At 31.7% G+C, this 15441-nt stretch overlaps 4 protein-coding genes across 8 annotated transcripts; 2 read left to right on the forward strand and 2 right to left on the reverse strand.

Moving 5' to 3' along the window:
- Positions 1–483: 483 nt before the first annotated feature.
- On the forward strand, positions 484–2214 carry Pont (RuvB-like helicase pontin). The gene is made up of 3 exons (XM_076380054.1): positions 484–685; positions 912–1587; positions 1660–2214. The coding sequence occupies exons 1-3, from the start codon at positions 545–547 to the stop codon at positions 2211–2213; spliced, it is 1371 nt and encodes a 456-aa protein (XP_076236169.1). The 5' UTR covers positions 484–544; the 3' UTR covers position 2214.
- A 603-nt stretch (positions 2215–2817) lies between these two features.
- Positions 2818–6917, forward strand: LOC143180513 (glycine dehydrogenase (decarboxylating), mitochondrial). Its single transcript, XM_076380283.1, has 10 exons — positions 2818–3032; positions 3123–3201; positions 3721–3856; positions 3917–4307; positions 4380–4900; positions 4972–5248; positions 5318–5967; positions 6031–6494; positions 6572–6717; positions 6780–6917. Exons 1-10 carry the CDS (start codon positions 2829–2831, stop codon positions 6888–6890), a joined length of 2979 nt encoding a protein of 992 aa, XP_076236398.1. The 5' UTR covers positions 2818–2828; the 3' UTR covers positions 6891–6917.
- Positions 6572–10001, reverse strand: LOC143180511 (uncharacterized). Of its 3 annotated transcripts, none has more exons than XM_076380279.1 (5): positions 9670–10001; positions 8480–9018; positions 8347–8422; positions 8076–8261; positions 6572–7525 (listed from the first exon to the last, which is right to left on the reverse strand). In XM_076380279.1, exons 1-5 carry the CDS (start codon positions 9788–9790, stop codon positions 7182–7184), a joined length of 1266 nt encoding a protein of 421 aa, XP_076236394.1. In that variant the 5' UTR covers positions 9791–10001; the 3' UTR covers positions 6572–7181. The 3 variants fall into 3 exon arrangements, with proteins under 3 accessions (XP_076236394.1, XP_076236393.1, XP_076236392.1); XM_076380278.1 differs by having other exon boundaries at positions 6572–7594; positions 8480–9012; positions 9670–9997; XM_076380277.1 differs by having other exon boundaries at positions 6572–7594; positions 9670–9997.
- A 39-nt stretch (positions 10002–10040) lies between these two features.
- LOC143180512 (U3 small nucleolar ribonucleoprotein IMP4) lies at positions 10041–11885 on the reverse strand. 3 transcript variants are annotated; one of them, XM_076380281.1, is made up of 2 exons: positions 11746–11885; positions 10041–11127 (listed from the first exon to the last, which is right to left on the reverse strand). In XM_076380281.1, the coding sequence occupies exon 2, from the start codon at positions 11071–11073 to the stop codon at positions 10138–10140; it is 936 nt and encodes a 311-aa protein (XP_076236396.1). In that variant the 5' UTR covers positions 11074–11127; positions 11746–11885; the 3' UTR covers positions 10041–10137. The 3 variants fall into 3 exon arrangements, with proteins under 3 accessions (XP_076236396.1, XP_076236397.1, XP_076236395.1); XM_076380282.1 differs by lacking the exon at positions 11746–11885 and adding an exon at positions 11577–11594; XM_076380280.1 differs by lacking the exon at positions 11746–11885 and adding an exon at positions 11269–11364.
- Positions 11886–15441: the final 3556 nt, after the last annotated feature.

Here is a 15441-nt window from a genome sequence, read left to right on the forward strand (position 1 = left end):
GAAATCAATGTAACTCTTAAATTATATAGATAGATTTAGCTCAAATATTTTCCCAGGTGTATCGGACCCGACAGTACCTCCCTTTAAAGGCCTTTATATACTAACTTAGTCTGTTTCCAGTTACTTTTGAGAAAGTTGTAAATGTCTGAGACATCTATAGTCGAAAAAACGTATCACAATTTCAATGAATTTTCGAGTTTTATGGTGCTATTATACTCCATATATACATATATTTTGTAAGATGTTTGTCCAAAAAGCATTTATGATTTTTTAATACCCATGAAATACGTATTGAATTATATTAACTGTTATATACAGCAATTAATCAGAAATGCATTTCAGAGCTTTCGAAACAAGATTTTAATTTACGCGGGTTTTATGAATCCGAGTTTAACCAATTGGAAATGTTCTTCGTGCATCTACATGGTAGAAACACGTTTCTATGACAACCGGATAGTTATGGTAGGAAAAGTGCTGTATCAATCAAACAGGTATCTATACAACGTGTTCTTGACTTACGAATTACGCATTATACTTTGAAAGAATGAAGATCGAAGAAGTAAAAAGTACTGCAAAGACTCAAAGAATTTCAGCCCATACACATATAAAGGGTTTGGGTCTTGACGAAAATGGAGTGGCGATTCAAACTGCAGCCGGCCTTGTCGGTCAAGAAATGGCACGAGAGGTTAGAATTTTTATATTAATACATATAGTACAAAAAGTTTTTATTATCTGTTAGAGTAAATTATTTTGTTAATAATATATATTTATGCCATATCATTTAAGATTAAAATAAAGAACTTTTCGGAAATGATTAGTAACATATGTATATAATTGCATGTTAGGTGTTTTAAATTACAGGAATAAAGCAAGGGTAATATTTATATAAATATTAATATTAAATGTTTTAGGCTGCTGGGATAGTGGTCGATATGATAAAGTCTAAAAAGATGGCTGGTCGTGCTGTTTTATTAGCTGGCCCACCAGGTACAGGAAAAACAGCAATTGCTCTTGCTATTGCTCAAGAGTTAGGCAACAAAGTGCCCTTTTGCCCTATGGTGGGTTCAGAAGTCTATAGTTCTGAAATAAAAAAGACAGAAGTTCTAATGGAAAACTTCAGACGAGCCATTGGTCTTAGAATTAAAGAGACCAAGGAAGTATATGAAGGAGAAGTTACAGAATTGACACCAGTTGAGACTGAAAATCCAATGGGTGGATATGGGAAAACAGTGTCTCATGTGGTTATCGGATTGAAAACTGCTAAGGGTACAAAGCAGTTGAAGTTAGATCCTTCCATATATGAGTCTTTACAAAAAGAAAAAGTAGAAACAGGAGATGTAATTTATATCGAAGCTAACAGTGGTGCTGTAAAAAGACAGGGCAGAAGTGATAATTTTGCTACAGAATTTGATTTGGAAGCAGAAGAATATGTGCCTTTACCTAAGGGAGATGTACATAAAAAGAAAGAAGTTATTCAAGATGTAACATTGCATGATTTAGATGTTGCCAATGCAAAACCACAAGGTGGTCAAGATATTATGTCCATGATGGGTCAATTAATGAAACCTAAGAAAACAGAAATTACAGGTAATATTTAAAGTTTTTAAAAAAATTTTGTTCCAATATGAAGTGAGATTCAATCTAAATTATTTGTTGCAGATAAGTTGCGTAAGGAAATAAATAAAGTAGTAAATAAGTATATTGACCAAGGGATAGCAGAATTAGTACCAGGAGTTTTATTCATAGATGAAGTGCACATGTTGGATATAGAAACATTTACTTATCTCCACCGTGCATTAGAAAGTGCTATTGCTCCTATTGTTATTTTTGCTACAAATCGAGGACGTTGTGTAATTAGGGGAACAGAGGATATTGTATCCCCACATGGAATACCTCTTGATCTTTTAGATAGATTACTCATTATAAGAACCCTACCATACTCCAGAACAGAAATAGAACAAATAGTTAAGTTGAGAGCTACAACAGAAGGATTGCAAATTGATGATGAAGCTTTATCCACCCTTGGTGAATTAGGTACAAAAACAACACTTAGATATGTAGTACAACTATTAACTCCTGCTGCGTTAACTGCAAAAGTAAATGAGAGAACTATTATTAAAAAAGAAGATGTCGAAGAAGTGGGATCACTTTTCTTGGATGCGAAATCCTCTGCTAAAATTCTTACACAAAATAAAGATAAATTTATGAAATAAATATTTAATTGATTATTATTTAATAAGTAATCATGAATTCCCTTCTTCAATATTTTAAGTAATATTTTCGTATGTTATAAGAACATTTGTATATTTCTGATTTAGTCATAGTCTTTATGAATAAAATTAAATGTTTACGAACAGTTATTTTTAATGTGATTTCTTAATGGAATCTTATTTATCTTACCAATGAGTAACACCAATTATGTTATGAACAAAATAAGTACTTTAAAATACGTCATTAAGATGCAAGCATGGTATTTCATTAGATATTTTTCTCAAGAATCTCAAAAAAAAAGTTAAGTAATAATGTTTTATTTTCTTCTATAACTTTATTATTTTAGAACGATACACGTGCGAAGGTAGTTTCCCAATATTGTTTAAGATATTTTATAACAAAGGTTACAAAAGTTCAAGCTGTAATCAGGAGTTGTGACATCATTAAGTGATAGGTCTTAGGGTATAAAGTCTTTCTCTACTTCAGTATGCTATTTAGTTTTCTGAATTCCAAGTGATTACACTGTTTAATTTTAATCTTAAGGGTGTAATTCTGTTTAATGTTTAATATCTTTTTTATATATACTATTGTTATTTAATACTGAGATTCAGTTCACCATGTTACATATTTTGGATGCAACAAAGTGTTTAAGATTGTTAGGTAAATATAGTGTTATTAAACAGGCACGTGGAATAAGAATAAGCAATGTATTTAGAGAAAGTGTTGAGAAACTTTTACCACAAAAGGACGAATTTCAAGTTAGGCATATTGGTCCACGTGAACATGATCAATTAGAAATGCTAAAAACGATTGGATTCCAGGTAGTGTCTTTTATCTGTTGTATTGTTATAAAAATTAAAAATTAACTAATTAAATTAATTCTCACAATAAGCTTTTTTCTAATTTTATAGAGTCTAGAAGAATTAACAAAAGCAGCAGTTCCAACTAAAATTCTTTATAAAGAAGAATTAAAAATTGAACAACCAGTTAGTGAGTAAAATTATAGTTTATAAAACATTTACAAGATTGTTATTAGTAATAATATGTTAAAACAATTGAAAAGTGAAGTATTGCGCACAAAAACGTGTGGAATCACGAGACTTATGATAAGAAAAACGTGAGACTTGATAACATTGCAATATCAAAGTAAAAGTATTGAAATAAAACTATCCAAGAAATATTAGAATTACTTTGTGTATTGTATAGTCTTATCATTTTATATAATCTAAATAAATTAGGTATTTGTAAAAATATTTTTTTTTATTAAAAGCATACACAACTGTTGCAACAGTATAACATAAATAAGATGACCCCTTGTTATATGTGAAGTATATCTTGGGTCAGAGGTCATTCTCGTGCATACAAATTGGTACTCACGTGATTCCTTTAATGTGATTCCTACTCTTCTACTACTGTCTATTAATGTACTTATTTCTTTTCGTAATGATTTTATTGAATACCATTGTTTACTACAGTTTCATACATAATATTGCAAACTAACAATTTCAGCTGAATATGAATTATTAAAAAGAATCACTAAAATTTCTGAGAAAAATGATGTGTGGCGTTCATATATTGGCATGGGATATCACAATTGCTGTGTTCCGCATACTATCATGAGAAATATGTTTGAAAATCCAGGATGGTAAGCTATTTTGTAACATAATTTGATATAATTGAACTAATTTATTTAATTTTATCATAGGACAACACAATATACACCTTACCAGCCAGAAATATCACAGGGTAGACTAGAGGGTCTCTTAAATTATCAAACAATGATCTGTGACTTAACTGGAATGGAGGTAGCAAATGCATCACTTTTAGATGAAGGCACAGCAGCAGCAGAAGCTCTAGCTCTTACTTACAGGAACAGTAAAAGAAAGAAATTGTTTGTTTCTGATAAAGTTCATCCTCAAACAATTAGCGTGATTGCTACACGTGCTACTTCTTTGGGTCTCACCCTTGAAATTGGAGATGTTTTTCAAGTTAACACCAGCACAAAAGATATTGCTGGAATTCTTGTACAATATCCAGATACAACTGGATCTATTTACACGTTCGAGGACATTGTAAAGAAAGCACATGCAGATGGTGTAAGTATTTCAAAGTTTTGGATTTTCAGACGAAGAAAATTTCTTACATAAAACTGTTATATTTTCCTACAGACACTTGTTTGTGTTGCTACTGATTTATTAGCATTGGCTCTAATTCGACCTCCAGGTGAATATGGAGCTGATATATGTGTTGGTACAAGTCAACGCTTTGGTGTACCTCTTGGATATGGAGGTCCTCATGCTGGATTTTTCGCCTGTCGGCAAAAACTAGTACGTTTAATGCCTGGCAGAATGATTGGCGTTACAAAAGATTTAAATGGACAGGATGCATATCGATTAGCTCTTCAAACACGTGAACAACACATCAGAAGAGATAAAGCTACCAGTAATATTTGTACTGCACAGGCATTGCTAGCAAATATGTCTGCAATGTACGCAGTGTACCATGGACCTGAAGGGATAAAGAATATAGCAAATAGAATACATAATTTGACTTTGACACTTGCTAAAGGTCTAGAAAATGCTGGTAATAATGTAAATAATGAATTCTTTTTCGATACCATAAAAGTATCACCTAAAACTTCTATAGAGACCATAAAAGAAAAGGCAATTGCATTGAAGATAAATTTCAGGTAAACAATCAATGGTCATTTAAACGTCTTCATAAAAATTTAATAAAATGTATAATTATCAACTATTTTAGGTATTATGAGGATGAAATTGGAATATCTTTGGATGAAACTACTACAGTGCAAGATGTAAATGATATATACAAAGTATTTTCTGCAGACATAACAGTTGAGGATATATGTCAAAATCACTCATCGAATAGAAATCTAAACATTTCGCATTTTGTTCGTACTACACCATATTTGCAACATCCTGTATTCAATAGCCATCGTTCCGAAACAAGAATAGTTCGCTACATGAAGTCTTTAGAAAATAAAGATGTGTCTCTTGTACACAGTATGATACCACTGGTAAATCATTTGCGCATATTGCCGTTAATTATGTGAATTATACGATTGTATTTTCAATTTTATTAACAGGGATCTTGTACAATGAAATTGAATTCTACTACTGAAATGATGCCCTGCAGTTTACCAGGATTTACAGACTTACACCCTTTCGTTCCTATCGAACAAGCTAAAGGATATCAACAATTATTTACTGAATTGGAAAAGGATCTTTGTGCTATAACTGGTTATGACAGTATAAGTTTTCAGCCAAACAGTGGCGCACAAGGAGAATATGCTGGTTTAAGAGCTATACAGTGTTATCATGAATCTAAAGGTGATAATCACAGACAAGTGTGTTTGATTCCTATCTCTGCTCATGGCACAAATCCTGCCTCCGCTCAGATGGCGGGTATGCAAGTAAAGCCTATTTTGATACAAAAAGATGGTTCAGTGGATATTGCACACTTAACAGAAATGATTGATAAATATCGAGAAACATTGTCTTGCTTAATGATCACATATCCATCGACAAACGGTGTGTTTGAAGAGACAATCGGCGATATTTGTTTTATGGTTCATGAAGCTGGTGGTCAAGTATATCTAGATGGAGCTAATATGAATGCCCAAGTTGGACTGTGTCGTCCAGGTGATTATGGCAGTGACGTTTCACATTTGAACTTGCATAAAACGTTTTGCATACCTCATGGAGGTGGAGGACCTGGAATGGGACCTATCGGCGTGTAAGTAATACTACTGTCATATTTTAATATTGCAACAACAGAAATAATGTATCTTGTTTATAGGAAGCGGCATCTCACACCTTTCCTTCCAAATCATCCTGTAATCAATTGTACAGGTAATAACAACAATAACATGAAACAATCTGGTGCAGTGTCAGCTGCTCCATTTGGATCATCGGCTATTTTGCCAATTTCATGGGCCTATATTAAAATGATGGGTCCAAAGGGATTGAGAAAAGCCACACAAGTTGCTATTCTCAATGCCAATTACATGAGTAAAAGACTGGAGAAGTATTATAAAACTCTGTACAAAGGAAACACTCAATTAGTAGCTCATGAATTCATCTTAGATGTAAGGGATTTTAAGAAAACTGCAAATATTGAAGCTGTAGACATTGCAAAAAGATTAATGGATTATGGTTTTCATGCTCCAACAATGAGCTGGCCTGTAGCAGGCACATTAATGATCGAACCAACTGAATCTGAAGATAAAGCAGAATTAGATAGATTTTGCAATGCTCTTATTTGTAAGATTGCTATTTTTCTTATAAATATTTTATTTTAAAATAATAATTATTAAGTATTAACAAATTCTACTTTTTAGCTATAAGACATGAAATTAGTGATATTGAAAATGGAAAGTTAGACATTATTAAAAACCCGTTGAAAATGGCGCCACATACTCAAGAACAAGTAATATCGAGCACATGGGATCGACCTTACTCGAGGGAATTGGCAGCATTTCCAGCTGTAAGTATTTGAACATATGTAAATTAAAATAAGTAAACAATATTTATATGTACAAATTTCAGCCATTTGTAAAAGGAAGTAATAAGATTTGGCCAAGTGTCGGTAGAATAGATGACATATATGGAGATAAAAACCTGTTTTGTACATGTCCTCCTATTTTACCAAACCAGTGAGGCGTTTGTAATTATTTATTGTGTACAGTTAGTTGTAATAGACCTATTTAAATATTTATTGTAACTTTTGTACAAACATATTATTTATATAAAACGTTATACTTTTACAAGCAGATAAAATATAACAAAGATTTGACTGTAATTTTTAGAATTCTTGTTTCTTTAGCAAACTAAAAACATTTTTATTATTTATCAGTTTTGTAACTTAGTGGCTATATATGTATCTATTTAATAGATGTATTTACAACATATATTATTACAGACTATCTCCATACTATTTTATACAATATATTATAAACCGGGCATAAGGTATGCAATATTGTCCAGCATTTGTGAGAGTGTTTCATGTTTAGCTCCATTAGTTTCTGGTACTTGTTGTGTTAAGCAGATTAAGGGGCCCAGAGCACAAAGTAAAGAATCCAACAAAACCGATAAACTGCCCGAAACAGCTATTTGCCCATCATGTTCCTTCAACCGTTCCCCAATGATGGTTAAACTCTCACCAAGAAGTTTCAGATGAGCTGCTACATCAATGGGTTGTGTTCCAACTACTTTGTACATTCCAGTGCCTATCACTGGTTCATTAACCAGATCTTTCCCGCTTCCTTTCGACGGTGGTGATACAGGCACATTTCCTACAACGGAGGGTAGACCTAGTTGAATAGTTTTTTTCGAACTAGCAGGTTTCTGTTCTTTTCCATTACCTGCAATACAAAAACAGAAAAAAACATGAAAGTTCTACTGTTTATTGTACTGTTTAGGTATCTACTTCTAAATGAGATGCATGCATATGAAACAAATGAAAACGAAACATCTACTATAGAACTTTTAGGCATAGAAATAATATTTTATTCGATAAAATCTTGACTAATACGCGTGCACGAGAAGCAAATTAGAATGAACGAAACTACTGTGTAATTTTAGTGACACACTCGTAAACATGATGTATATGTTATCGGCAAAGTGTAAAATTCAGGTAATGTACATACTGCCTAGGCAATGTTTAAAGTGTAACAGCATAAAAATACTTTACATGAATCAAAAAAATTTAAATAAAGTTGTTCAGAGAAATATTATTTCACAGTTCGTTGAGTGAATTTCAGCAATAGCATTATCTAACCAGTGTATACATTGTTAGATTTCACTTTTTGTCGATAACTTATACATTACTACCAACAAACCCACCAATTTTATTAATGAATTTTTTTCGTGAAGCAGGTGGTGGCATTTTCCAAATAGGTTCATCTTTACTTGCCGGTAAAGAATGAGGCTTTGCTGCCAAACGTTTGGCACGTCTGCGCCAATTATATTTTTCCAGATTTGGTACTGTAGCCCATAGTTCTCCTAACCGTTTAGAAATTGCTGCAAAATCTACAAAAAGCAATGTTTCACGAATAATATTAGCATGATTCCTATGTTTGAACAAAGTATTGAGAAACAAGTGAAGCTTGTATACCCATATAAGGACATTGCTCTAGTAATTCTTGCCTAATTTCTTTAGCCCACAACATGTAAGCGGTAAATCTTGTTTTCTGAAAATATCATGGAACTGTAAGATAATCCCCTTAATAACTTTCATTTGTACATACCCCTTTGTCTTTTCGTTGCGCCTTCATTCTACCTATTATTTTCCCATCTTTGATTATTAGCTTTTTCTTACATTTCTCAAGCATGTATAAACTATTTGCTTGTGAAGGTGTTTCTTGACCAGGTGGTTCAAGTTTTCTGAAACCTGTTTCTCTATCATCTATCATAAGAGGATCTACATCGTCGTCACTTCCAGAGTCCATACTATATCTTTCATCTTCATTTAGCCCAGAGGGATCATCTGATTCTGAGCCTGACGATTGTGCTTCATTATCTGACAATGTTTCTGCTTTAACTCTTTGTTGTCCTGAATTAGAATTAGAATTTTTCCTTGTTCGTCCACCGCTTCCATGTTGTGTTGACTGATTGGGTGAGACATGCTGAGAGTCGTATCTATCCAACAATTGTTGATTTTGTAATTGTTGAGCTTTTTGTCGCTTGTACTTGTTATCCGTAAAATCATCTGGTGACTCAAAGTCAACAAGTTTGGAAGATTTCTTTCTGACACGGCCACTGCGGGAGATACCCGTGACCTCTAGATCTGAAAGATAAAGCGGACTGCACCTTGCCAAGAAAGAGAAAGGGTCCAAAATACTTTGTAACAGCTAACTAACAAACTCACACCCTTAGAATTCAAACATTATATTTGTACATTATAACAAACATACTTTAACATCGAGTTGAGTGGGTATTTAAAAATAGTTCTTTGTGTATTCAAGTTCTTAACGGTAATCTATTGAATCTCGTGAACGCGTATTATTTGTCATATAGAAATTTAATATACATGAATATAAACAAAAAATATCCTATATGCTTTGGATACATAATAAACATACAATTCAGAACAAACAAGACAAATACTACGATTGTTTTGAATGCAATTTATTGTAACAACATTCTATTTAATAGCGTCATTGTTTTATTATTCAAGCCTACTTAATTTTCTCTAAATTGAGTAAATATAAGAACCTAACTGCGACTGAATCGTACATATCGTTAGTACGACGATTCTCCGCTACGTACAGAAGCGCTAGTAACCAAAAAACGCAGCACGGGCCAAAATATTGCAAGAAAATTGATAAATTTACTACGAACGCGCGCAAATCATGCGTAATACTGCAAGCGGATACGAGCAATACAAGCAACTGATCTACCAATTCTATGCCCTGTATAAAATGAATGCTGATCTCACCGTCATTCTTCTGACGTTTGGGAGTCACGAACATATCCATAGCGTCGCTCTGTTGCTCAGCTAGCTTCTTGCGCCGCGGCGTCTTCTCGGATTTCGCGGGCTTACGAACATTGGCCTGCATTACGGATTAACTCTTCTTGCTAATATGCTCTTCATTTGTACTTTTTATCAGCTTTTTTTCCCTGTGAGGAAACTATTTTTCTTCGCCAAGCAAACTTTGTTTTAATTCTATTGACGTTTTTAAAAACAACTGCCACGAAGAAAACCAGAATGCATCGCGCACTGCGTATGACGCACTTATGATGTAACGCGGGAAATTTGAAAGCTTTTTGGTTTCGTGAGTGTTATACCAATATTTATCATAGTTAAATGAACCATTTGTATCATGAACAAGATAATAGAAATGTATTATTTATTAGTTTATAAAATTTATTTCTTAACGAGTTAATACAAAAGTAAAATAAAAATTTAAATATCATCTTCTTGTTGCCATCCATCTTCATCAGATAAAAATCTTCTCTTATGGCTTGTGTTCATGTATGGTCGTAAAGCCCATTCTGTATCTGCAGCTGCTTCTGCATCCAGAGTACCCATTTTAATTTCGTACAATTTTAGTTGAAACCTAGGTCCAACTTCTGTCAATTCTACGTCCTTTCCATGAATTTTTTTATAAGTATGATGTCGAAAAGATATATAATCATCATGGTTGGCAAATGTGATTATTCTTTTACTATCTTCTTTTGGTACTGGAAACAAATATTTTAAAATACTCATGACTCGCGTAGCTAGTTTTGTTTTAAAGTTGTGGAAAATGAGATGAGGATATTGTTCTGACATTGTACCAATATCAGGTATATCATGCCTCATAATAACATCTGACATTGTAAAGTATGCTGTAGGTCCATATGGTAAGTGACAGATAATAAGAGAATCAGGTACACCTCTATGTTCATGTACAATTATAAAATCTGTAACGTCGTTTGCTCTACAAGCATGTATGAGTTGCTTCATTTCATAATTTCCTCTATTCATTTTTTGAGAATTAGGGAATATTAAACGCAGTTCTTTAACGAACATTTTTAGTCTAGAACTTGGGTCACGAGAAGTTGTAATCACAATCTTTGGATCTTCTACTCCAGCCCATCTGTACTCATCATCCTCATGAGAACCTACAGTTCCACCTATTTCAGTTCCTATGGCAACAGACATTTCTGGACCTGCATCTTCCCAATCTAGTTTTTCTTGTAACTGCAATGCATTTTTTCTCAGATTTGGATGTAGTGGTACATTTTCTTCCAAACTACGTCTGAGTTTTTCCTTTTTGTCTTGTATACTTTTCAATTTATCCTGAACTGATTTTCTGTAGAGATACTCTCTACGAAGTCTTGCTTGTCTGCGTAACATTTTTATCTTTTACTATATACGTACGTTTACTTTTGATCAATCTTATTCTGGAATCTAAAGAAAATTGACAGATAATAATAGGTTATGTTAAGCATACATGTGTTTGTAGAATGTCATAAATACTTTCAAATTGTATGTACTGAATGTATTCTTATGGCTGCTATAATACTTCGTAATATCAAATTGTTAAATTACCTTTAAGTCTTTTAAATGAAGCTTTTATCGAATAAGGAATAAATTCTAATCAATACAGTCATAAGGTTTACATAGCCAACGTAACCTAAAGTAATTGTCATTATATTTTAATTGAGTTTAGAATTAAAAATATTTTTAAATCATTTGTATTGAAATGCTTCATCACTAATTAAAGAAGAATGTATTTAAATAAAAAGGTTCTTAATTTTTTTTACATATATGTAATACCTATATCAGTCATTCTAAAATATGATTGGTTCATATCTATCTATCAATTTGAAATACACATATGTGATTTAGCTACCTACAGTCTACAGTTGTATGCCGTAGTGACCCTGTAAAATGCATGTGGAATGCGAAATATTTGTAAAAATACACAATAATAATTTCTCTGTTTCGTAATTATAATCGATACAATTCTCTCAAACTTTCTTTGTCACTTGGCATGTAAAATATTACACAGTAATTTTGACTTACATTTATTCTTTTCGATGAATGGAACAGTTAAAACTTCTAAAAAGAAAAAAGATTTTGGCAACTAAAAGTCAGTTACTTTATTTTAGTTATTTTATTTGTCATTAGAAAGTGATTTAAATATATTTACAACATGTAACAAGGAAGATTTTATCACTATGTATTACCATAAACTATACAAGTTTAAGAGGGTAGATCTGGATATGGTAGGGAGACGACATTACCGATTAAATTAGGTAAAAATATGGATTTACAGGAATACACTTCTCGTCTTCATATTGGGAGATTTTGAGCTGGGAAAGGACTCATTCAATAGAGAAAGGTTTAATCGTGAGCGCTCTGGTCATGGTTTAGTCAGATTCCATTGACGTTTAGTAATATGAGTGTTCAAAGTACCGTAGATAATTCTCGAACGAATTTCAACCGTAATGTTGAGAGAAAACCTTCTCGAACATTTTAATTTTGAAGATTGAAAATAACACTTTTGTCTTTGAAAGACCGATACCGTAACATAACCGTAATTATATCGATTTTAATTCCTTGATTGTAATCTATTGCACAATTTTTACATGATGAATTATTTTCTAGTAGGTATGTCGTTGGAATATTTTTATTACTCATTATACATCACACAAAGATTCTGAGTGAATTTGTTGTAAAATGCATTGCATACATTCTTCCTCAGGCACTTGTTTTCTATTTATCGATAACTTAACGATATATCGATATAAAATTTCGTTATCGATAACTTATCGATGATCGATAGTCGCATCTTTAGTTCGAAATCGAATGGAATAACGCGAAAAGCAAAACTCGTCGCAAAGGTAAGCTTTCTACTATTTTCTGTTTTATTATTGTAGAATTTATTGAATTTTTGTCAATTTCTAAAAATATATAACAGAATTTTTGAAACTGTATAATGTAGGAAAAGACCTGGCGTTTCAAAGACCATTTTTTAAGCTATTTGATACCAATGAAAAGTTGTTATTTTATTTGACGGATATTGGAAAGTTAATAGGATCTGATAGCTTCACAAGTATTGAGGTAGGTATAATCTACCCATTGACATTCACTTAATTTCAATTAGTACTCTTATTTATTTTTCATTACTATTTCTATTTAATATTAATACATTTCTATTTAAAATTCATTTGACATTTTTGTACAATTTTAAGCGTTTTCATGATTTTACTGTTACTTATTTTATTTTCAGTGTGTGTCTTTTGTTGTTACAGAGATTTTATTGCAAAATTAGTTATTTGGGGTAGAGTCCTTGTATTGGTCAGTTGACGAAGACGAGTTTCTGCGTTATCGATTAAGGCATCCAAACGTGAAAATTAATGTAAGTAATATTTTATTTTATACAAGCGTTACTGAAGCATAAGGACAGACTTTACATCTTATGGTGTTTTATGTCCACGGTCAAACTGCAGTACCGACTTAGAAATTTAAAGGTGTTTTTAGCATCCTCTGCTCATGAATAATTATGAGTTGGAAAATTAATTATTGAAGTAGATTATTTGGGAGTTCTTATAATTCGTAAATGATTTGATAGAAAAATACATTGGGCGATAGGCTGATAAATGATAGCTCTAATGATTAAACTACTTCAGTGGATAATTCTTAATTTTTAAACTGATCATCATTAATGATAAAGTCTATTAAAATCAACCTTGAATCACAAATTTTGTCAATGCACATGCGATTTTGTTTACATAATCTGTGGTTTATGCTTGAAGTTCTAGGTCGGTAAGGTAATCGGAGTTCAATAAGTCGATAAATATTCTACAGTCAATAATATTACCGATTGCAAATCATAATTAAGTTATTGTATGCAGAACTCTGATGTTAGATGTCGCATTAGATATTTCTTTTCAAATTTTTAAATTATAGAGAGCAAGTAATATATTGTAACAATAATTATTAGTGGACAGCTAAATTTATTGAGTACAATTTTTTTTAATATATCAATAAATATTCAATTTTTCTCCCATATAGCAGAGAGACGTCTTAAAAACGTTTTAAGGACATTCAGTAAAGTTCTAAAAATATCCAAAAGATATCTTTGAAATGTCCAAAGTTATAAATCAATATGTCTTTAGGATATCTTAAAAGACACTCATCAAATGTCTTAAAGACGTCCGTATTACATCTATAAGATGTTTAGGCAAATATTAGACATCTTTAAGCATCGAAAAGCGTAAGACTTTAAGACGTACTACATGAACGTCTTTAAGAAGTTCTATAGCTGCAAATTTCGGCTGTGTTTAAGATGTACGCTGTCGAATGTTTTTAGGATGTCCAAGTTATGTCGTAAGACGTTCAGGTATAAAACGGATATAAAATAAACGTCTTCAAGACGTCCTGTGCTATCTGGGCTTATTATAACGTAAATATTTTTTAAAGATACACGTGCATTATTAACTATGACTGAATCGTAAGTATCCAGATGTTAAGAATCGCGAAACAATCTTTTTCGTCTTGTTCCGACGCATTTTCTTGCGTTGGATTTAATTGCAAGCAGCTTGCAATTTCTCTGGAGCTCTTTGATTTAACCGCGAGGCTTGTTATTCTATCCTCTTCGTGGAATAGAATTTTTTTGGCTGCGTTTAATTACTGGCGAACTCCAAATTGTTATCATAGAAGGATTCTTTTCATCAATAAACGATATATTAGAGAAAAGAATAAAGATGTGGGATATTGAATTATTCATTTTTTTCTCTTAAAAATATATTAGCTCGTAAAGCATTTTTTAACACTTCTTTATCAGTAGGTATTTCTTTTACGAGACAGTGTGAAACTGATAAATGTTTGAGATTTTTAAAATTTTAAACTTCCAATCTGTGGAGTATTGTATAAAGATTTATTTCAATTTATTGATAGACCACATGAAGCTATAATCAGAAAAGTTTATTTTACTATATTTTTTACTATACTATACTTATTTTACTATACTTTAAATAACATTTTTAATCAAGTTAAATGAAATGATAAGTTACTCATTTCAGAAATTTTACTTACACGTGCAGAACTGAAATATTTTTAGTTGTGATATTACAGACACTATCATCTCAAATAGTATTAAAATATTTCTATTTCTGAAATGATTAATTTATTATTTTATTCAACTTTATTAACAGTCTAATTTATACACATAAAACAAGAAATTTAAAAAAATATTGTTTTTACACAGTTTACATAATTTAAGTAAAACTAAACTAAAACATTTTTAGGTTTTACTTAAACATGTAGGTACTTAAAATATCTTTAAGCAGTGCAAATAAGCTAAGAAAAGAAGTGATATCATATCATAAGGAATATCCTTGAAAACACCTTAAAGATGTACCTACCAAGAAATCTTAAAAAGTTGATAAGTATGTATTTTTAATGTTATTTGAATAACATGTGCTATTAACATACACGATAACCGTATACGTAGAACGTACGCAATGTCCATATTAATGCAACCACTTGTATCATCTAAACTACTATTCCTAAATGGACATATTAAAAATTTTACAAATACAATTACTGTTCACAATGGTATGTAAATAAAGAATAAATAGAAAAACAAATAACAACAAGCAATTGTACATCTACAAGGCATAATTAATAGAATCTCAACATTATGCTGCTGAAATACAGTATTCCTCCATTAGAAGCTCATTGCTAAATTCGCCATATCTAGTATTGCAGCCT

This window comes from Calliopsis andreniformis, chromosome 6, assembly GCF_051401765.1.
Source record: "Calliopsis andreniformis isolate RMS-2024a chromosome 6, iyCalAndr_principal, whole genome shotgun sequence".
Taxonomy (NCBI): domain Eukaryota; kingdom Metazoa; phylum Arthropoda; class Insecta; order Hymenoptera; family Andrenidae; genus Calliopsis; species Calliopsis andreniformis.

What these genes read in the sequence shown, in the direction of transcription:
- Pont (XM_076380054.1), top strand. Translation starts at nt 545, where the DNA reads ATGAAGATCGAAGAAGTAAAAAGTACTGCAAAGACTCAAAGAATTTCA. An exon ending in GTCAAGAAATGGCACGAGAG is followed by an intron (nt 686 to 911) that starts GTTAGAATTTTT and finishes TAAATGTTTTAG; the next exon opens with GCTGCTGGGATAGTGGTCGA. An exon ending in TAAGAAAACAGAAATTACAG is followed by an intron (nt 1,588 to 1,659) that starts GTAATATTTAAA and finishes TATTTGTTGCAG; the next exon opens with ATAAGTTGCGTAAGGAAATA.
- LOC143180513 (XM_076380283.1), top strand. Translation starts at nt 2,829, where the DNA reads ATGTTACATATTTTGGATGCAACAAAGTGTTTAAGATTGTTAGGTAAA. An exon ending in AAAAATTGAACAACCAGTTA is followed by an intron (nt 3,202 to 3,720) that starts GTGAGTAAAATT and finishes TAACAATTTCAG; the next exon opens with CTGAATATGAATTATTAAAA. An exon ending in GCATTGAAGATAAATTTCAG is followed by an intron (nt 4,901 to 4,971) that starts GTAAACAATCAA and finishes CAACTATTTTAG; the next exon opens with GTATTATGAGGATGAAATTG.
- LOC143180511 (XM_076380277.1), bottom strand. Translation starts at nt 9,790, where the DNA reads ATGCAGGCCAATGTTCGTAAGCCCGCGAAATCCGAGAAGACGCCGCGG. An exon ending in CGCAACGAAAAGACAAAGGG is followed by an intron (nt 8,423 to 8,479) that starts GTATGTACAAAT and finishes TGATATTTTCAG; the next exon opens with AAAACAAGATTTACCGCTTA. An exon ending in AGAGCAATGTCCTTATATGG is followed by an intron (nt 8,262 to 8,346) that starts GTATACAAGCTT and finishes TGCTTTTTGTAG; the next exon opens with ATTTTGCAGCAATTTCTAAA.
- LOC143180512 (XM_076380281.1), bottom strand. Translation starts at nt 11,073, where the DNA reads ATGTTACGCAGACAAGCAAGACTTCGTAGAGAGTATCTCTACAGAAAA.